The sequence below is a fragment of the Haliotis asinina genome, chromosome 3 (assembly GCF_037392515.1).
Source record: "Haliotis asinina isolate JCU_RB_2024 chromosome 3, JCU_Hal_asi_v2, whole genome shotgun sequence".
NCBI lineage: Eukaryota > Metazoa > Mollusca > Gastropoda > Lepetellida > Haliotidae > Haliotis > Haliotis asinina.
This window is the reverse complement of record NC_090282.1, coordinates 84,522,168-84,544,530: the sequence shown is the minus strand read 5'-3', so window position 1 is coordinate 84,544,530 and position 22,363 is coordinate 84,522,168. Positions and strand designations below refer to the sequence as shown.

General features: G+C 39.6%; 1 protein-coding gene across 4 annotated transcripts in view; it reads right to left on the bottom strand.

The window, feature by feature from the left end:
* The window catches only part of LOC137278637 (phospholipid-transporting ATPase ID-like), an 81,623-nt gene that overhangs the window by 9,160 nt on the left and 50,100 nt on the right, over positions 1-22,363 (bottom strand). For 3 of the 4 annotated variants that reach the window (XM_067811120.1, XM_067811122.1, XM_067811121.1), the window contains exons 5-15: positions 22,036-22,149; positions 17,626-17,724; positions 12,542-12,676; positions 8,349-8,419; positions 7,883-7,965; positions 6,382-6,629; positions 5,520-5,731; positions 4,513-4,675; positions 2,423-2,512; positions 1,563-1,728; positions 308-387 (exon numbers count right to left, since the gene is read on the bottom strand). In XM_067811120.1, coding sequence (XP_067667221.1) covers positions 308-387; positions 1,563-1,728; positions 2,423-2,512; positions 4,513-4,675; positions 5,520-5,731; positions 6,382-6,629; positions 7,883-7,965; positions 8,349-8,419; positions 12,542-12,676; positions 17,626-17,724; positions 22,036-22,149 — 1,461 coding nt within the window. Of the gene's footprint in view, positions 1-307; positions 388-1,562; positions 1,729-2,422; positions 2,513-4,512; positions 4,676-5,519; positions 5,732-6,381; positions 6,630-7,882; positions 7,966-8,348; positions 8,420-12,541; positions 12,677-14,380; positions 14,480-17,625; positions 17,725-22,035; positions 22,150-22,363 lie in introns of all 4 variants that reach the window. The other variant, XM_067811123.1, reaches the window with a different exon arrangement.

The following is a 22,363-nucleotide window of genomic DNA, read 5'->3' as shown; positions in this document are numbered from 1 at the left end:
CCCACTCTATATTTACAGGCACTTTGGTGGAAATTACAAAATCTAGTTTTTGTCATACCTGCACATATATTCTACCAATTAAAAACTGTCAAACTCTCTATTCAAGCAGATGTCTTGTCCATATAAGTTCCTTAAACTTACCATTACCATTAACCTATAATATGACAACATTCAGGGGTGACACACACACATATATCCAGGGTTGGTGGAAACTGAGAACCAATACTGAAACAATTAGCATCAAATGTGTTAATGTGACAATGATAACTGACAAGATGATCCTGCCGTCTGCTACAGGTGTACTGACCTTGAACACGTAACCGAAGTTCCGGGCAGCTGACACAAGAGCTCCTTCATCAGGAGACTGAGCCTGATACTCCAGGTTGCCTGCAACAAACCAAGGTTTCATATTCTCAGATTACACACTCACAGACAAACATACATGACGCATTGTTACCCTAAGATAAATTTGTCAAATTCTAACTGGTTAATAGAAAATGCATACGAAACCATGTAGGTGGATTTGTGTGTCTAATCAGTCATATGACACACTACACAGGTTGTACTAATGACCTTGACCTAAGATGAAATGTGGCTGCCAAACAGCTGACCACTAAATTTTAGTTAGGTATAAAATTATGAGTATAAACAAGGTAATAAAATTGTTGCCACAATTTCTTATTTGTTTGTGTCAATAAATGTATCCAAAAATAAATGTTTCTGTATTTCACTTGTCTTTAAACAAAACGTTACATTTGATCATTTTTATCCTAAACCGAGCCATTTCGAGTTAATCCCTTTATGACTATTCAGAAAATATCATGGTGAAACATTCTGCATCTCATTCTGTCAAATGTGGAATGTTGTTGTTTACAGATAAACTAAATTAGAAGATCTTTAGGGTAATGATTTTCATCACATAGTGTTTTGATGGGACTGTATGAGACCGTGGTAAATCCTGTACTTCCTGATGTGTAAGTCCTACAAAGTCCTTATGGTCCCATACACACCTTTAACTAACTATGTAACTAATATTGGAAGGGGTCCAGATCAGTATACCCTAGCGTTGTAGAAGAGTGAGTCTCATCAAAATGGACGTGAGAAACAATGCGAAACAGTACTGGGCCAGCATAATTGTTTATAACAAGCAAAGATTCATGTATTGGAAGGAGGACGACACAAGCTGTCGTGTCACTTAGTGTGGTAGTCTGGACTGCATCATCCCTGAAACCAAGCTAAGTTTGGGCTTCATCTAGCTTCATTCATATTCAGTGGAAATATATATGAAATACGCTAACATTACTTCTGTGATGATGTGTTAATCTACACTATCACTCTAACCATCTGACTGCTGTTTAACTCAACCCCCCCAAAAAGAAGCCTGTGGAGACAAATTCCCTTCCTGGACCTAGATTTCTAAAGAACTCTTAGTGCTAAGATAGTCGTAAGTTAACATTCATGAATGGTACTTAAGCTAAGAGAGCTTAAAATATCTAGGTCCTGGCTCTCTTTGGTTAAACTGGTGTAGGGTTCTGCATGATTACACAAGGTGCTGTACTCACCATTTTCCTTGGTTTCTGGCATGACAGTATGACAGAGACTGAGCAGCCTGAAGAACTCCTCCACCTGGCGGTTGCCTCCCTTAGAGTGCTCCAGCAGACGCTGGTCGTAAAAATCAAATGACTTCTCTGCATACTCATTTTCACTGAAATCAACTTTCGGAGTTCTCTGGAATAGTGGAACAGATTGCATGTCACCAAACATCACAGAAAACATTTCAACAATCAAACAAGTACACAATGATAAGTGCAGACGTCCTTGACATGTTCTAAGAACATTTGTAAGCTTTGCTCTTGAAACATGTATTTGTCTAATCAAATAACAGCAATGTGAACAAATCTCTTCGTATGTTACCCATGTCAGAACAGATTTCCTGGGCTTCAGCATCCAGGAACACTTATCTACAGGGCAATTCAATGATACAGGTTAAACATAATCTCATATTAGGGAATTTTTAGGATAAAATTTACATTTTATGCTTATAATGATTTCAAAAATCATTATTATTACACAACTCAACATGCTATCAGAAGCATATCAGAAGGATTACCAGCATATCAGGAGGATAGCAATCATAACATATTTTGGGTAGAAATGTTGGCACCTGCAGCCAATGACTGTTGAAAATGAGACAAGTTTCATGTTTGCTAGCAAGAATGACTTCATGTTAACATATCCCAACAGTGTGAATAGATGCTCATGATGTACACTGCAGGATTGGACTGACACAAAGCAGATATATTACCAGTGTGCCATTTAACAAGGCCTCATGACCAGGGTCAGATGAGCAATGAGAGCATGAACTGTTCCCGATTATCTCCCTTGGCAAACCTATCTACTACTGCCTACTTTACACACACACCTCTGTGATGTCTTGTGGGTTCCCTTCCTCATCCAGAGGGTCGCCATAACATTTCCCACCTATAGATGCCTTGTTAAATGTCATGATGTTCTGAAACAAAACAAACAAGTTAAACCTCTTCAACTAACATGTATGGCTTCATATAGCGCACAATATAGTGAGTGAGTGAGTTTAGTTTTATGTTGCACTCAGCAATATTCCAGCTATATGGCGGCGGTCTGTAAATAATCAAGTCTGGACCAGACAATCCAGTGATCAACAACATGAGCATCGATCTGCGCAATTGGGCATAGTCGCCTTTTATGGCAAACATGGGTTGCTGAAGACCTATTCTACAACAGGACCTTCACCGGTGCGCACATTATATAATAAATGTTTATACATCAAGCAACTATTAATATCTCTATACAACTTGCAGATGTTGATTTATTCATATCTTAATAGTACATGCACATGTTGATTAAATTCAAACATTAGTGCATGTTAATTATCTCAATACAATTGTGCATATTATCTTTATCTTCATATAATTGTGCATGTTGATTATCACCAAAGAACATGCATGTGTAGGCATATCAAGACAGACAATGGACTTCACACTGGTGAATGTGACACATGTTCTACACCCTAGCCAGAGAAGAAAGTCGGCAAGTGCATGAATATAGATGAATATCATTAGGTTTACCATGATGTATCAAACTGCGCAGTCGCCACCACAACATGTTACACAATGGATCATTAAGTATAGATCAGCAAAAGGTTAAAATATAAACAGCTGTAAATTATGATTGTAGTAAAATCATGCTGTCTCTTACATGGGTGCCAAAGGACGATGAGCAGTACGAACACATGTCAGGTGGGCAGTCACAGGGTGTGTTGTGTGAAGGTGCTAGGAGCCAGGTGCCTGGGGGCAGTCACAGGATGTGTTGTGTGAAGGTGCTGGGAGCCAGATGGGCAGTCACAGGGTGTGTTGTGTGAAGGTGCTGGGAGCCAGATGGGCAGTCACAGGGTGTGTTATGTGAAGGTGCTGGGAGCCTGGTGGGCAGTCACAGGGTGTATTGTGTGAAGGTGCTGGGAGCCAGATGGGCAGTCACAGGGTGTGTTGTGTGAAGGTGCTGGGAGCCAGGTGGGCAGTCACAGGGTGCGTTGTCTGAAGGTGCTGGGAGCCAGGTGGGCAGTCACAGGGTGTATTGTGTGAAGGTGCTGGGAGCCAGGTGGGCAGTCACAGGGTGTGTTGTGTGAAGGTGCTGGGAGCCAGATGGGCAGTCACAGGGTGTGTTGTGTGAAGGTGCTGGGAGCCAGATGGGCAGTCACAGGGTGTGTTATGTGAAGGTGCTGGGAGCCTGGTGGGCAGTCACAGGGTGTATTGTGTGAAGGTGCTGGGAGCCAGATGGGCAGTCACAGGGTGTGTTGTGTGAAGGTGCTGGGAGCCAGGTGGGCAGTCACAGGGTGCGTTGTCTGAAGGTGCTGGGAGCCAGGTGGGCAGTCACAGGGTGTATTGTGTGAAGGTGCTGGGAGCCAGGTGGGCAGTCACAGGGTGTGTTGTGTGAAGGTGCTGGGAGCCAGATGGGCAGTCACAGGGTGTGTTGTGTGAAGGTGCTGGGAGCCAGATGGGCAGTCACAGGGTGTGTTATGTGAAGGTGCTGGGAGCCTGGTGGGCAGTCACAGGGTGTATTGTGTGAAGGTGCTGGGAGCCAGGTGGGCAGTCACAGGGTGTGTTATGTGAAGGTGCTGGGAGCCAGGTGGGCAGTCACAGGGTGTGTTGTGTGAAGGTGTTGTGCAAGTCTTTATTGTAAAGTTGTCTTTTATAAGTTAGTACAAGTGTTTGATTATTCGAGAAAGTCCAGAATGTTCCTAAAGCACCTGCAATTCCATAACACAAGGATATGTAAGATGAACACATTTTCTTTCTGCACTGAATTTTGCTAGTTTACAACATAACGAACTGTGGCGATTTCCCATGGCATGACAATGTGAGAGGAACAATTTTTCCAGAACCAACTTCAAATAATTCTAATACTCTAAAAACTTTCTTAATACATTCTTCTTTCAGTTACTAAGAAATGGCAATGTAACTTCAGAAAAAACACCTGTGTCAGAGTTCCCGTCTTGTCAGAGAAAATGTATTCAATCTGTCCTAGCTCTTCATTAAGGGTGGTGGTCCGGGCTTTTGCAGGTGTGTCCTTCTTGTCAAAGTACATCTTGACATCCCAGTTGATCCACAAACTATTGACTAGACGGATTATCTCCACACTGTAAGCATGCATCAAGTCATTCAATGTAATTTGAAAACATTATAAAACAGGATTATAGGCATTGCAAAAACATGCATCCAATCAGCATGAATGTATAGAAAGCATGCAGAACAAGTATAGAATGCATCCTGAGGAATGACAATAATAGTCATTGTATACCAAAATCTTGACAAAAACTATAATGTCTATTTCAGTAATTTTACGTAAATCTTTAGAGAACAAAACTATCGACTCCATTCCATTACTTAAGCGATGCTCTCATTTCTCTAGGACCCTAGAAACAAGTAACTGGCACAGGTATGACTGTGAACTGTAGACTGCTTCTAGAAGCAAAATGATCAGAAGACAGGTACAAGCTACGTGCATGACACAGAGAGAGACTGGTATGACAGCTACTCACCTGACATACAGGGAGATTGGTCTCACAAGCTACTCACCTGGCATACAGAGAGATTGGTCTCACATGCTACTCACCTGGCATACAGAGAGATTTGCATGACAACCTACTCACCTGACATACAGAGAGACTGGTCTGACAACCTACTCACCTAACACAGTGAGATTGATCTGACAAGCTACTCACCTGACATACAGAGAGACTGGTCTAACAACCTTCTCACCTAACACACAGTGAGATTGGTCTGACAAGCTACTCACCTGACATACAGAGAGCTATACATTACAGCCTACTCACCTGATATACAGAGAGACTGGTCTGACAGCCTACTCACCTAACATGCGGTGAGATTGGTCTGACAAGCTACTCACCTGACATACAGGGAGACTGGTATGACAAGTTACTCACCCAAAACACAGAGATTTTGGTATGACAAGTTACTCACCTGACATACAGAGAGATTGGTACAACAGTGTTGAGGATGATGAGGTAAGACAGAAACACCAACACTGCAATAGTTGCAGAGCCCCGTTCCTTTGAGGTATTCACAAAGCTCTCCCAAGGCAGATATAGCTGGAAGTCGAAGCCAACCACACTCTCCCAGACTCCACAAGCAATAGTGGTGACCAGGCACATGGTCAGGAGGAACAGGAATATCTGTAGGGACAAGAACACTGGTCAGCACAGCCCCTCTCCTACAGACCCAGCAATGTGTCCAGGCCTCAGTGTACAGTCCTAGACTAGTTCCTGTCTGGCATCACTCAGAAGAATGAAGACAGCTCATGCGCTTATATTGCTGACATAAGTACTGATTTTTACTTTGTATGAATTCATTAGATTATTATGAACCGTCACAAAGTCGGGCCAAACTAGCAGAGACCCAGAAGCCACTGACACAGTAAAAGATGATCTTAAAGATTGAGACAGGTAATGACTAAATCAGCATCAATCAGCGCACAAAGTGAATCAACAGTTTGATTTGCCCACCAGAATATGTCTCTGTGTATATCTGTGCATGGGCCTAACTGGCCTATCCACTTGTTTGCTGGATGTTCAAAGTAACAGGTCCTAAAGATGAGCACCTTCAGTTAACCTATTTGGCTTGGGATTCCAAGGATTTTTTCCCAGGAGTGGGAAAGTAGTCTGTCAGTACCTTTTTTACATTGTGAAAACACCTTTGGTGAATGAGGATGGATCAAATAACATCCTGGTGTTTCTTCAGCAAAATACTATGTCCAGCCAATCCCCAGTTAGCCCTTGCAAGCCAGGTGTCCTAATACCAATACATGTTACAGGCTAGAACTCACACCAACGATGAGGACATTCATGAGGCGATCGATGTGGGTTCTCTTGAACACTGTCTTGCCACTGTTCATCATCAGTTTGGAGTCATGGCCAGCAAAGATGACAAGCCCATAGCACCACTGGGTGTTCCGCAAGACGCATCCCCTCAACACCACCTTGTCGTTGTCCAGGGAGTAGCTCTCTCCTTTCCATGTCAACTTTCCCTCGAACTTGCTCAAACGTATATTAGGGGCCTCGCTGATTATGTCAGCTGTAGAGGTACAAAGAAAGACATGAAGGGCATACAAAGTTTGAACATCTCTATAGGTCTTTAGTCTTCATTTTACTCCTCAAAGAAATTACATCTTCAGATGTGAACTGATAGGAGTCCTATGGTCGACCAGAGCAAGCGCCAGCTTTGCATGAGCTTGAGGACTTCTTAAACAATAGATAGAAAATGGGTTTGTTTGGGCAAGGTGTTAAAAGAGTTTGTTTCTGGACTCCAGGGTCATGAGATCAATAGAAAGTGCATAAAGTGAGAAAGGACAAGTTTAAAAAATAGCCTTGCCATCACCTTGCAAGGACATACACACAAAAAGTGGTTATTGGTGTACAACTACAATGAAAAGTCTCTGAAATAAACATATTTTACAGAAAAAACAGTTCATAAGTGACTTTCTTCACTTTCTCAACTCAACATATTCTAGACTTGCATGGACTTTCTTGGATATGTTTGTTTCAGGGTCTGTACGACAAACTATATATTACTAGTCAATCTGCATATCTGTCAGTTCACACATATCACATTATTTTCTTATACAATGCTTGAAAAAACATCACTGGTTATCAGCCATGGTTGACATAACCAGTTGGGGAAAACTGTGTGATCTCCCAGCCCACGCATAAGCACCCCCCACGCCAACCCTTCATTTCAGGTACGAAAAAAAAATCACAGCGAGATATATTCCCTCAAATACTTCACATATGACTTCAACTATGACAAAAAACTGTAATATTTATCCAATGTATGAAACTTGCTTTTACAGTTAAGTGAAATGTGTGTACAAACACCTGTTATTTGAAACCATCTGCATCAATCATCCAATCTATACCAGCAGGCACAGATGTGCGTCCCCGGGTGTGGTGGCCTTAAAAACATCCCAAAACATCAATCTCTACAGCTGGCCTTGTAATTGATCTGGTCCTTCTCCAGCCCACATTCTTCAACTGGTTGTCACAATCAATATCATCAAACCAGTACTTGTAAACCTTATTTTGTTTTGTTAATCTACACTATTCCTGCTATATAACAGCAGCCCATAAGTACTCAAGTCTGAACCAGATAATCCAGTGATTGTGTCAATCAGGAGGTAGTTGAGGAAAAGGCTGCAGTCATTGTATCATATGACAGGGTAGGAATATCGGAGAGAAGTTTGTGAGAGGAGGGGGCAGGTATCACAAAGGTAAGTATGTGCTTGGATAAGGTGTGTAAGGTGTTGGGACATTAACAGTGTGACTACTCACCATTAAACTCAGCCATCTTGGCATGATCATCTCCCATGACTGCAGTCTCTGGCAAGGCCTGCTTCACTTTAAGATTGGTCTCTCTGGAACACAATCGTACATAATACAGTGATATGGAAACTCACCTGTCAAAGGTAATGCATGAGCAAATGATTCTGCTAATAAAGCAACATAGCTGCAGTGAGGATATCTCAATCTTTTTCAATTCTTTCAGCTCAAATCTTCCATCATGCCCTTATTTATCTGTAACAATGGCTGCTACGTGCTGGAATCTCAGAGTCACTCATGCTTAACAACACTTTACACTGTCAAGTATACACAAGAAGATGTTCACTTCGTGAATGGGAGAATGTCAACATGATTTCGGCCACCTGTTTACTCAGTCTACATTCGAGTAAACTTTCAAGCAATAGCGGACAGAACGAATGTCTCTCCATATGTTTCAGCATGGTGTACATTAGCTTACCCATCCAACTCTGCAGTTTCAATGTAGCATAAACTGTTGGGTTCACTAGAGGACAGCAACAACAAGTCAGCCTGAAACACAAGGAGACAACAGTGTAAGTGATTCATCATTGGAAGCAACATCCTGGTCTGTAAGTTAGAGACACTCCTGCATCCTAACCAATGGGTTTACTACAGGGATGCTTGTCCATGGTTCTATAATGGGATGCAACAATATCCTGGTACATGGGTTTGCTACAGAGATGAGCAATATCCTGGTCTGTGGGTTTACTACAGAGATGATATAATATCCTGGTCTGTGGGTTTACTACAGAGAAGCTACAACATCCTGGTCTGTGGGTTTACTACAGACATGCTACAATATAATGGTCTGTGGATTTACTACAGAGAAGCTACAACATCCTGGTCTGTGAGTCTACTACAGAAGTGCTACAATATCCTGGTCTGTGGGTTTACTATAGAGATGAGCAATATCATGGTTTGTGGGTTTACTACAGAGAAGCTACAATATCCTGGTCTGTGGGTTTACTACAGAGAAGCTACAATATCCTGGTCTGTGGGTTTATTACAGAGATGAGCAATATCCTGGTCTGTGTGTTTACTACAGAGAAGCTACAATATCCTGGTCTGTGGATTTACTACAGAGAAGCTACAATATCCCAGTTTGTGGGTGTACTACAGAGAAGCTACAATATCCTAGGTTCTGGGTCTACTACATGAGCGCTACAATATCCTCGTCTGTGGGTTTACTACAGAGATGAGCAATATCCTGGTTTGTGGATTTACTACAGAGATGCTGCGATATCCTGGTCTGTGGGTTTAGTACAGAGATGAGCAATATCCTGGTCTGTGGGTTTACTACAGAAGCGCTACAATATCCTGGTCTGTGGGTTTAATACAGAGGCACTAAAATATCGTGGTCTGTGGGTTTAGTACAGAGAAACTATAATATCCTGGTCAGCATCCAAACCCCTGGAGTTATTTGTTTATAGACAGGAAAGCTTTTCAGCATTGCTTCATTCGTATCCTGTCCCAAACCAAGCAAATGTTGGTTTTGAGGGTCTTTGTGGATAGGGTTACTAATGTGAAATATGTTTGGCCTGAAATCATCAGTATTGTTGGGAATCACTGACACAGCCAGTTTTGGTTTGATTGGCAGAGGGAAAGACTTGTTGTCTGCAGACACAAAATGTTTTTGTGCTGTTGGATCTGGTAAAGACTTCTTGTTTCCAGATACTAAATGTTTTTGTGCTGTCGGATCTGGTAAAGACTTCTTGTTTGCAGACACTAAATGTTTCTGTGCTGTTGGATCTGGCAAAGACTTCCTGTTTGCAAACACTAAATGTTTTGGTGCTGTTGGATCTGATAAAGACTTCTTGTTTGCAGACACTAAATGTTTTTGTGCTGTTGGATCTGGCAAAGACTTCTTGTTTGCAGACACTAAATGTTTTTGTGCTGTTGGATCTGGCAAAGACTTCTTGTTTGCAAACACTAAATGTTTTTGTGCTGTTGGATCTGGCAAAGACTTCTTGTTTGCAGACACTAAATGTTTTTGTGCTGTTGGATCTGGCAAAGACTTCTTGTTTGCAAACACTAAATGTTTTTGTGCTGTTGGATCTGGCAAAGACTTCTTGTTTGCAGACACTAAATGTTTTTGTACTGTTGGATCTGATAAAGACTTCTTGTTTGCAGACACTAAATGTTTTTGTGCTGTTGGATCTGGCAAAGACTTCTTGTTTGCAGACATTAAATGTTTTTGTGCTGTTGGATCTGAGAAAGACTTCTTGTTTGCAGACACTAAATGTTTTTGTGCTGTTGGATCTGGCAAAGACTTCTTGTTTGCAGACATTAAATGTTTTTGTGCTGTTGGATCTGATAAAGACTTCTTGTTTGCAGACACTAAATGTTTCTGTGCTGTTGGATCTGGTAACAACAATTACAATTTCTGGTAACAACAACAATTACAATTCACCTTGAAGTTTTAATATGTCAGTTTTTCATTGATAGTTCCTGTGTATATGTTTGGACAAAATTTAGACCTTTCCTGCATAAAGCTATCATTTCAAGTTGTTTCATGTTGAGCAGAATATTCAATCAGAACCCTCACATACCTCAACAAGAATTCTGAAACTCTGTAAATGTCATCCTACTACACAGTGTCTGTACAACTATCGACAACTGTAAAACAGCTGCTTGTCTATACGAGGGATGTTAGTGTGATCCATAATAATGCCCTGACACTTTACACATTAGACAAAAAGTGAGAAGATTACACAGGAGGATTTACTCCGAAATATGTATGAAAGAGGGTATCATCTCTTGAAATGATGTTGTTATTGGTATGTTTGCATTTAAAAATTCAGCTAATGTTTTATCATTATATCCTTGCAAGTTACGAGTAGCAAATGATTAATGAAGTTACTTGTTTCTCATACCTCAATGATAAAGATGGCTGGTTATGAGAGTATAACAGTATCAGCTGTTATCCTGATGCCATCACTATTAAGGTCAATTCAATTGTACTTCCCATACTTGGTCTGTCGGCTAATCATGGTACTAATATAATAATAATAATCATGACTAATAGGCACCAGACATTTCAACCAGGATATATATACAATATTCTTGACATTTTTGGAAAAGTCCAAGGTAAACTCTGCTCTTGTTTATTTTAAGGTTAATACATATTCCTGAAATAACTTTGTTCAGCTGCCTCCTTTAGACAGTCAATAATTTCCATTGGAATGAGGGATAAAACTATGTCAGATTTTCTGCTATAAGATAGACAACTTGATATTCTGTGATTTTGAAAACACATAAATATATATGAACTTTCAGATACATTATTTTGGAACAGTCTACTAAGAAGTTTATCATTTAGGTGAAAACCACAGAAATTTAAGACAACGAACATAAACAATACAAGTGTTTGCCACTAACATGGCAATGTCCCCCACTGCTAAATAAGAATTAAATAGTTATAACATTCATTACTCTTTACTGTTTGCACACACAAAAGATGTGTGACATAACTGGTGACACCCAATGTAGGCTGTCAACCTAATGTTTTCCAGTTTAATGGAAAACTGTGTTAACATAAGTGAAAAGTGGACAAAGTGTTGTGGGCATTTTGAAAATTAGGTCAAGGTCATTGAAATCAGCTGGTGTTTGCACAATCGTCTAACAGACTCACCAATTGTAGACTGTCACCAAAACGAAGACATCAAATAAAACAGTTCATGAGATATGTTAAAGAGTGTTCAAAATGTCATAGTGACCTTGCCAATAAACTCAATAAAGTCACCAAAACTGACTGGTGTCTGCGTAATCTCCCAATGTAGGCTGTTGCCTATTTTGAAGATGTTGGGTACAATAGTTCATGAAATATCGTGTTAACAAGAATCTGAAAAGTGGCCAGTGTCGTGGTGACCTTGAAATTTACCCAAAGGTCACCAAAACTGAATGGTGTCTGCGTAATCCAAACAATAGTTCATGAAATATCGTGTTAACAAGAATCTGAAAAGTGGCCAGTGTCGTGGTGACCTTGAAATTTACCCAAAGGTCACCAAAACTGAATGGTGTCTGCTGTCACCAAACTTGAAGATATTGGGTACAATAGTTCACGAAATATCACATTAACAAAAATCAGAAAAGTGGCCAAAGTGTGGCAGTGACCTTGAAAATAAGCTCAAGGCCACCAAAACTGCAGAGTTCACGAATAGCATCTGACCCTCTGACAAATCTGTCAGGTTCGCCAATGGTCAGATAGAAATCACCACCCCGCCAGCCCCTGTGTCTGACAGAATATTCCACAATGTCCTTGGGTGAAGTCGTTATTTGTAGCATGTGGCACTTGTTTGCTGTTTATAAATCTTATGTTTGTTATCATATAACGTTATTTTCTGTTAATAATTTCAATGCCAGTTATAAGAAATGTCAAATCTGAAATGTTTGTTTAACTTTATTCTATGGGTCCTGTAAATTGTCAGTGGGTCAGACAGACATCTGAAACTTACAGGACCCAATGTCCTGTTACTTTGAAAAACCATTGTGAACACTGAAACTGACTGGTGTCTGCGTAATCAAAAGCCTGTCTTCGTTTCTGTCCAATGCAATAATCCAGGACTTGATGATGAAACGTGTCAACCTCAGAAGCAAGCTACAGCTATATTAATCTTAAAAAAGTATACTTACAGCAACAAAGTCATTGTTTTTGAGTCGTATGATGTCTCCAACGACAACTGTGTGCCATCGTGCTGATACGATCTTGCCATCTCGCAATACATCCGACTTCCTGTTGTTTACCTGTGCGTCGCTTCGATGACGTTTCTACAGAAGATACATTTTTCATCGAGAATCCATGATTGAATATCAGAAACAAATCCGGTCAGGAATGCCTAATATGTCACAAAACTGATTTATAGTAATGACAGTTCAGAAATCAATATCCTTACTTTTTCATAGTGTAATATGAAAAACAGAGAAAAATTATTCAACTCTCCTTTACATTTTCCTTCATCAAAATTAATATTACAAATTAATGTATGAATAACACAAGTTTCAATATCTCATGACTGTAAATGAGTCAAGGCTGCTCATAAAATACCCATTTTTTCTCAATCCTAAATCAATTTATCAAATAATGTCTTTTCATGCAAGCACTGACTGGGGTGTCAGCAGGCTGAGAGAATAAACTGTGAAAGTAATTTTCATTAAATAACAATCAATATTGAGTAACGGGCATAGTTCCTTTTCTAGCAGTGGAAGTCACTCTGTTAGAGCTGAAGAGGCCTGGTATCCCCACACAAAGCCAACATCATCCATGTGGTCAAACTATTAGCATATAGATTGCATCAGCTGCACCAGCAGACACAACTAGGCCTGCTTGTAATACCTGAATCTCAACATGTTGTACATGTCCATACCAACCATGAAAATCACATTCATGTTCGATGTTCTTGGTTTCAGGCAAGCAAGGTTAATTACCTCAGACATCAGTAATGGTATACAGCTTCTTTAACTCTCAGAACGAACATGATATATATGTTTAGTATTGTCAGAATCAAGATAATGTTTCAAAGAAATCCCAAATCATATTTTCAACATTAGCGAGCAGCTTATGACTTATCTGACAGTAACCATGACTTATGACATTTACATTTCAAGCAACTAAATCTTCATCTGCTTGACATTACATCTGAGTTTCATGAAAGCAAGATCAGGGAATGTCAAAAACTACATATTCATACAAGACAGATCAGGTGCATAGAGGCTGGGTGAAGACTGCTACTGATCTAAGTGTTGTTACACAAGTTAGCATGATGTTTTGTAAGCATGAATGTCATCTGTCTATTGAGCATATCCATCAGTTATCAGCTGTTCTAGCACTGCGGGGATGAGTACTGCAGTATATATATCACACTAATATTGCTTATTGCAGGGTCATTTACAGGCTACATAGGATGTTGTTTCTGCAGTGTTTGAAGATTCAGATAAGGAAACAAGGCATGAGATACTGGAATCAGCCCTTGAGTACTCCAAGTATCAGCCAATGGGATAGAACTCTGCATGGCGTACAAGGCTGTGCTGGATGGATAGAAAAGCTTATCAGGCCTACTTTGTTCATGAGGGAATATGACACTTGTGCAATGAATTCAAGGATTCAAGTTACAATAAACTTTTCCAAATACAAGACAGTTTCTATAATCTCATATGCACTGACAAAATTTTGAATGAACTTGGATTACCATATGGAGTATATATATATCAATTTACCATGAAAGGAATCCCAAACTTTTATCTCAAAATATGAGTTACCATGAGATGATATACAAAAATATGATATCATAACATCTAGAAATTACTTTATTTTCCACATAATGTAATGGAATGCTGTTAAAACATGAACCTAACTAAATAATTAAACATTACAAGAAAACTATTCCAAGAATCACAAATGAATTCAATTACTCTACAATGAGTAGAGTAATATAACAGACATCCTCACTCCAACTACAGACACTGGGCACTTACAAAGTCATCGACAGCGTCCTTGATGGCAGTGACTATAAGCACAACGACGAGCGGTATGACTGTAGTGAGGGGAGTGAGGGATGAGACCACGGGCATCACCTAGAGACATATACATCCCACACTGTATAGCAACTGCCTGTCACCAACACAAGGGAAGCCAAACTCTGCAGTCGCAAATAAACTTCTCTGGCAGGATGAAAGATTTCAAACATGGAGGAGAGAGATGCACACAGACAAGCATAAAGCAACTTTCATCTTATCTCAGATGATAATGAGGATGCAGAGCTGTTTCACAAAGAAAGATGCATAAACAAAACTTTGGAAGTAAAAACTACTACATTTCCAATGAAATCATGTAACCTAGATGTTGTTATAACTCTTTTGTTTCTTCATAAACATGTCAATCATTCTCAGTCAGTTATTTGATAATGTTCATCATGATGCCCTTGTTTCATAAGCCCCAATTCAATCTCAGCACCAATACGCTATGTTGCCATGCTTGTTATTTCACAACATCTCTCTCACTCCTTGATCCCAGATCCTTTGAATCAACAAAAATAGAAGTTGCTAAGGGTAGCCATCATTGTGACATTCTCCCCATTCTGACTGTTCTCTCAGGTTCTCCAGCCAGACAAAGTTTTCATTACTGCCACCATAGGACAGACACATTCCACTTCCTACTTAATCGGTCGCTTTTGTTTCTGATCCTTTAACTTCCAAATGATCAAAAAGACCTGCCTTACAGTCACTTGGTGGTGTCCTATCAGCGGGAATGTCTTGTCTCCACAATGACTTACGGTAGGTCACAGGTCACATTCTCTCAAATCATTGCATCTTTTCTCCACACAGAACCTTTGATATCTTACTGCTTACGAAAGCAGAGTGTCACTGTATTATTTCAGTATGGCCACATATTTTTTGTACAAAAATTACTGCAGCTGATGCACTATGCAAACTATATGCAGTCCAATTATGCTTGTGTACACAGTAGTCACAGTAGTCACTATGGAAGCTGCTGTAGCTCTATAATAAGCCTGTAAGCCAGTTGGTCTTTCATATTTGGGCATTGGGCTTTGTGGATCTGTCACTTTCCAACATTCTGTTTTCTCCTGTAGTTAGGTGGTGTACTGTTGTTACAAGGAAGATGAACCCTGGGTCTGTAAGTAGGGTTAAGCTATGACCAGCTGTGGGTGTTACTGTTGACAATGTACATAGTAATTCAAAGCCAAAGTGTTTATGAACTGGAATCATATAGAGGAAACATTGTTACCAGGAGACTGGAGTTAGACTGAATATCAGTATTTCCTGAGGATTAGTCACAATAGTAGCTATATGCAACAAGGATGCATGGTGGATTAGCCTGATTGCAGCTAATGTATAAACTCAGCTGAAAGAGAAGGAGTGAAAGAATTAATTGGAAATCCCAACAAAAGAACAAATTCATGTCTCACTTAAGTTCAAGTCTTTGATACAGCACTGGTTGTGTGCCTAAGGTGGAAGTAAACAGGGACCTACTTAATATATTAAATACAATATCATAACCTTGCAGAGGTGCATTGTACGAGAGGAGAGGTTTCAGAACTCTAAATCCATACTTAGGACAAAGGTGAAGTCTGGTCTATATATATATACAGTCAAACCCTGTTTACTCGGACCCCACATATCCGGAAACCCTGCCTTCCTGACGATTTTTATGTGAAACGAAACTTACGTTCATTAATTGTACTCGCTTAACCGGATCCCGCGCAAGCGGACCTGGACGGTGAATTTTCAAATCATTCCCATAGATTTCCATTGAAAATGATCCAGTTATCCGAACGAAACATCTGTGCAACATGCATGTGTACGTTTCATGTCAATACCATTTACCGCATGACTATGTCATTTCATTCTTAATCTATTGAAAGGCATTTGATGTGAATTGATTAATTAGCCATCAAAACACTAGGAACGCGCGTCATTTGGGTTGTTCATTAGGATTTGGCGGGTGTGAGAACATCTTATCAGTAACGGATACACATGTTAAGCAGGATTAAGGTAAAATACACTGTAACTGTACTGCATATAAATCGACCCCTGCTATCTGTCATAATGCAAGTTAAAAACAGCCTGCCACATGATCTAAGTTATGTGATCCTGTCCGGAAGTTTACTTTCTGCAGACAGCATAAGTTGGACGAGATTCCATATGTTTAGGGCATTTAAAATTAAAAAAAAGAATATGCAATTGGCAAAATAGAGACTTTTTGTCATCGTTTTACGTTTTTATCTACCTCACCACCTGAAACTCCACATGCTACATGATTATGTCCGAGACAACCTGACAAATGGTAACCAGCGTTCTCCCTTCCATGTGTTATCGGTACACTTATATGTTATGATGATTCACTGTTTTTACTATTGACTGTTGATTTATATATATGCGTACATGAAAATGTTTTGCTATCACTTAATTTTCACGATTTGCATACATGAAAATGTTTTTCTATCACTTAATTTTCACGATTTGCTTGTTTGATCCAGTCCACCGGATGTCTCGCTTTCCAGACGATTTTCTAGTGAAACCAAAACATCTGGATAAACCGGGTTCGACTGTATATATGTTATGCACACAAGACTTTTCATAATGAACGTAAATCAATTTTCACAAAATCATTGCTCTAAAGAATAGCAAATGGTAGATATTACAAAGGTATATGTTTCATAGGGCACAGTGCAGGTTTACTGAAGTCTTTAATAAGATATTTCATATCTAGAAAAAAACCAATTGTCCCTATACAAAAGGGAAGTGAGAAAACATGATTTGCCTTTTTCAGGACCTAAACACAAAGAAACAAAACGGAAGTGTAACTCCCACATGCTCCTCAGGTCATGATGCAGCTCAACAAATCTTGAGCTGTCATCATGTTAAAAAAAATGGTGTAACCCAGAAGGAAATCCCCACAGTATCCCATTCCAGGACACAATGTATAGCACCGGGCGGACATATGAGGCAGTGTAACGTCAAGCCATAACCTAAAAATAGAAGATTAAATGAATACATTGTAAACAGCAGAAACACACTCCACTTTCTTGTGATTGGCAAAATGAATCCATGAAAACAGCTTAATGTGCAGAGGGTACATGACAGATGCAAGCAAAGCACGAAGCACATGTTATGATATTGCAGAGGGCTGGCAGTGCAACACAGAGGCAATAAGCTGTGCAGGGAAGCTGGCAACGGTCTCGCCCAACCACGTCACTTACGAAATCATCGATAGCATCCTTGATGGCTGATACTGTGAGGACGAACACCAATGGAATGATAGTGGTCACAGGACTAAGTGATGAAATAGCTGGAATGACCTATCAAAGGCAACATGGTAAACATTGGCACATGCTGGTTCACGCATATACAACACATGGACCTACTGAAAACCAACACATTAGTCACCTGTTTCCAGCATGCATATTGATTGAACAGGCTTTAGGAATGTAGGAAGCTGTTAATAACATGCACAAGATGCAGTAGGTTTATACATGATTGTAAAGTGTACATTGTCATCTGGCTCCATCTAGCCAAACTAGAGAGTGATAGTATGAATGTCTGGACCAGTCAAACTGATAGTCAACAACATGGATGTCTAGACCAGAACCATCAGTCCACTGTGGCAGGTCACACAATAAACACAGAATATCACCAGCTGATCTTGGTATTCAGTAAGGCACAAGCATTACTCCCAATCACTCCTCAGCCAGAGACAAGACAGGGGCATGTTAGTAGTTTCTTTAGTTGCTGACAACAGACAGTACAGTTATGCTATAGGAACATGCACAATGGAGACACTGTCATCAGCATGTGCACGTCACCAATGGATGTTTCACGTGATGTTTGTTTTGGTATATGACAATAGCAGCCTCTCAAAAAATGTTGTCAACACGAACTCTGAAAAAGGCAGGCTGCAGGTACATTTACAACTGTTTGATCCTTTCATAAATACATTTCCTAAATAACGCAATATAACATTGGTGTGAACAAGATGCTTTACAAGCGTATCACAGATTAAAGAACAAAACCGACAAGAGCTGTGTCACATACAAAACAGAAATATCATGACTGTTAAAAAAATCCCTAACAGCATTTGTTGATAAAATCTGACAAAGCCAGTCTTTGATTTCAAGATGATTGATTTTCAGCTGAGGTAACTTCAAATTTCCAGCCATAGTGTGCAGATACAACAATGCTGGTGACTGACATCAAAGGAAACTTGTGAAATGCCATTTCTGTTGATGTGTACGACAAACAAATATTTCCACACAGCCTAGCGTGATATTAGCTAAACTGCCGCTTTGACATGCACAGCTGACGTGCTCTGGCTTTCTGCTACATGCACAGATACAGTGATACAATGGTGTATCATGATACAACAGATAACATTCACTATGTACCTCAAACAGTCCTGACTAAGTGACAAGTTGGCTAATACCACAAAAAAAGGGTACTGGCGTTCTCTCTATCTCCATGGCTTCTTTAACCTACACTAACCCCTGGATACATTCCGTTGTCACAAACCTAAATCACCCACCTTTGATTTATGCCTGCTGATTTGACTGGCTGTGCCACTTCAGTACTGCCCATCATAACGTGGGTCACAACAAAGCCTCAATGTTGGGATGGCACTTTCAACAACAGGGAGGCCCACTGATTACCATACAGTTTGTGAGAAACTCAGAAACTCGGAATTTAAAAACAAATTATTTTCAAAAGAAATATCCAAAAATAAACCGTGCAACAAAGATGTCTTCATATCCACTTAAACTGGCGGCGGCTTTGGTGGCTAGGTAATATGAGTTACCACCGTTTGTTACGAGATTTACCGTAAGAGTTCTCTCCCTTTGGTCGATGGCAAAGTTCTATTTACGGACTTATTCGGTCACTTATTTCCTATGTAAACTCACCAAATTGATAGCTAATTGGTAGCCTGTGTTTGTGGCTTACTTTCCAGGTGTATTTTAACATCCATTAATCTCTAATTGTAACACAGTTATTTGCTGAACTGGTAGCTTCATGATTTTCGTGTAGGTCAGTCACGCATTAAGTTGTCTAGTTTATTGTTTAATGCATTAGTGTTGACTTTCCTTACACAATAGGATTCCTCAAGTCATGAACTCTGTAATGATGTTAAGAATTACTTATTACGGCTTGTTATTGTTTCATAATAGTAATTTTATCGGGTTGGACAAAGCACACTTCGGCCTCGGCTGAAGAATAACCCAATGTTGAATGATGTTGTCTACTTTGACGTCCGCGCCTCTCATATAAAATACGTTGAACGCTTGTTAGCGTTACTCAGTCAAAATCTCGCATTCAGACATAATGCATGTCGGCATGAGTCGGTCGCTGATTCAGCGTTCCTTAATCAAGACCGTCAGGATAATCAGACAGTGGGAACTTTATTCCATTTTTGGATTGAACTACTAGTGTGTGGTGTTATATTCACTTACCGAATATATATGGGAATTATGTGTTGGATGTGATTCTATGTCACGGTAGGTCCAGTACTGTTTTATGCCACATTATCGGGTGTAATAGCTGTGTAGTGTAGTGAATCCTATTATAAGAATACTTTAACCTTTTATTGGAACACGGTAAAATTCCTCTGAGGTGTATTCAATTTCGGAATAATTCACGATAGACTAAGAGTTTTTAAACTGTGTTTATGTATCCCTAATCAACTATCTTTTGATATCCTTGACTTGTCAAATTTTCATATTTAGACATAACCATCCTAACTATAATTTAACTCACCTATTCATTAATTGACTTATATCATATCAATACCCTGGCTTCGAGTAAATATTCTTGAAAGGCATGTAAATCTTCTTAAACTCTGTACACTTGTGCATGGTAATACAAGCACTCAAATAAGTCTCAGAGTATTTTGTAAGAGGACAAATTTTAGGAGCAATGTAAATCACCTTAAGCTCTATACACTTGTGCACAGTGATATAAGCACTATAGATATAAGTCTCACTGTATTTTGTAAGGGGTTGGGCAAGTTTATGCCTCAGGTGTGATACCACGTTAGTGGCTTGTTATATCTCCATTGTGTGAATACGGAGATTATATCTGAATTCTATTTCTCATGTTCATTGTTAACTCATACGTAGCTCTGTTGTTGTTATAATAATAAACTTCAGATCAAACTTTTATTCTTGAGGTTGTCCTTTGCCACAAGTTGGAACCAAGGTACCTATATATATTTGAACCTGTGGTTAAGGTTATTTACGGACCTTCCTCTAGTTAAGATTGTTTGGATCAGCACCATCACACCATTATTACCCCTTCCCTCATGTCAACATATGATTGGTCAGTACAATGTCAATATAAATCAGGGTGAGTAATTTGAAATTACCAGCACCACAAAAATGGATGAAGTGGTTTGTGCAAGTTTGCCCCAAAGGCAATCTGTGTAGATCTAGAAGATCTGATCGTTAGGACGTATTTGGAATCTACACTACGGATACAACAAGTTCTCCATGGCATGTCTAAAGTAAACACAAGCTATTTCTTGTATATTTTGTGTAAGTGAAAATATTGACATACTGTGTATCATGATAAAACACATATCTCTGTATCTCAAACATCCTCATCACACATCGGTCAACATCACAGATATCTCCCAGCAGAAAGATCACATGGCAGACAGCAATAAATGTGCAGTAGCTGTGAGATCGGACATCAACCAGTAAAATCAACTTAACTAATTAAACACTCTTCAATGAACTGGAAATAAAGAAACCTCATGAATTAGACACATATCCTATATTTCAATACACTGCAAAACGTATCATCCTAGAAGTCCTAGAGACAATAAAAATATTCAGAATTAGCTGCAGTTGGAAAAACGCTCTGAGCTGAAAAAGACCTTGCCTCGACAATAATGTCACTTTGCCGTACATCAGATAGAACTATAAATTTCACATCATGAAATGAAATATATATGAATTCATATGTAACTAGATGATCTTCCAAACAATACATCACAGCATAAACATATTCACTTGTGTATATGAGAAAGTTCAAGACATAATATTACCACAATTACCATGTTCAAATTTCATAATGTTATGCTGTTTTGTCATGTTTCATTTTACGTTTAACATCGCACTCAGCAATATTCCGGGGCCCCATTTCACAAAACTCTCGTAAGCCTAAGGTCTCGTAACTTTTCTCATAGCACTTCCACCTCCTATGTTACAGTATGCCAGGTACAAATGCTACGAGAAAAGTTACGATACCTTAGGCTTACGAGAGTTTTGTGAAACGGGGCCCATCTGTAAGACAGCAGATTTAAGCAACCCGGAGTAGACAATTTCTGGACTGATACTATGCACAATGATCCACAGGTAAGATGACACCAATGGTGCCACCATGGGATCCGTAGGGTCACTTCCTACAACCAGAAAAGGTTGATGGTGACCAGAAATCAGAATTCCCATATGGAAATGTTTCCACAGCAACAATCTTGAACAATATTTGACATGTACCCCACTTTACATGTTGTCCAAATGGAACGTCCATCAGAATCAAATCATCTGCTCATTGTAGCTTCAACACTGACAAGGTGTGACTTGTCAAGTGACCACATGTGACAACTGGTCACAGGGTCTTACCTGCATGATAAGCAGACCCAGGAAGTAGGCGTTGGCCAGTCGCTGGAACTGCTCAAACAGGTTCTTGGGCAGGAACGTAAGCACATTGTATTTGGACGTGGAAATGTAGTTGTTCTGGAAAGAAAAGTCAAATATTAAAGAAAGAATAAACTCAATTTTTTCTTTTTACCACTGCAGATGAAAGACTTCTGGTTAGTCATAAACGGAACATCAGTTTTTTTATAAAATAACCTTGTGGTTACTTAATACCAAGCACTTAAAAGTTGCTAAAAAGCCATCTGCTTCTCTCTCGCCCGCAAACGAAACCACAGACAGGTTACGTAACTCT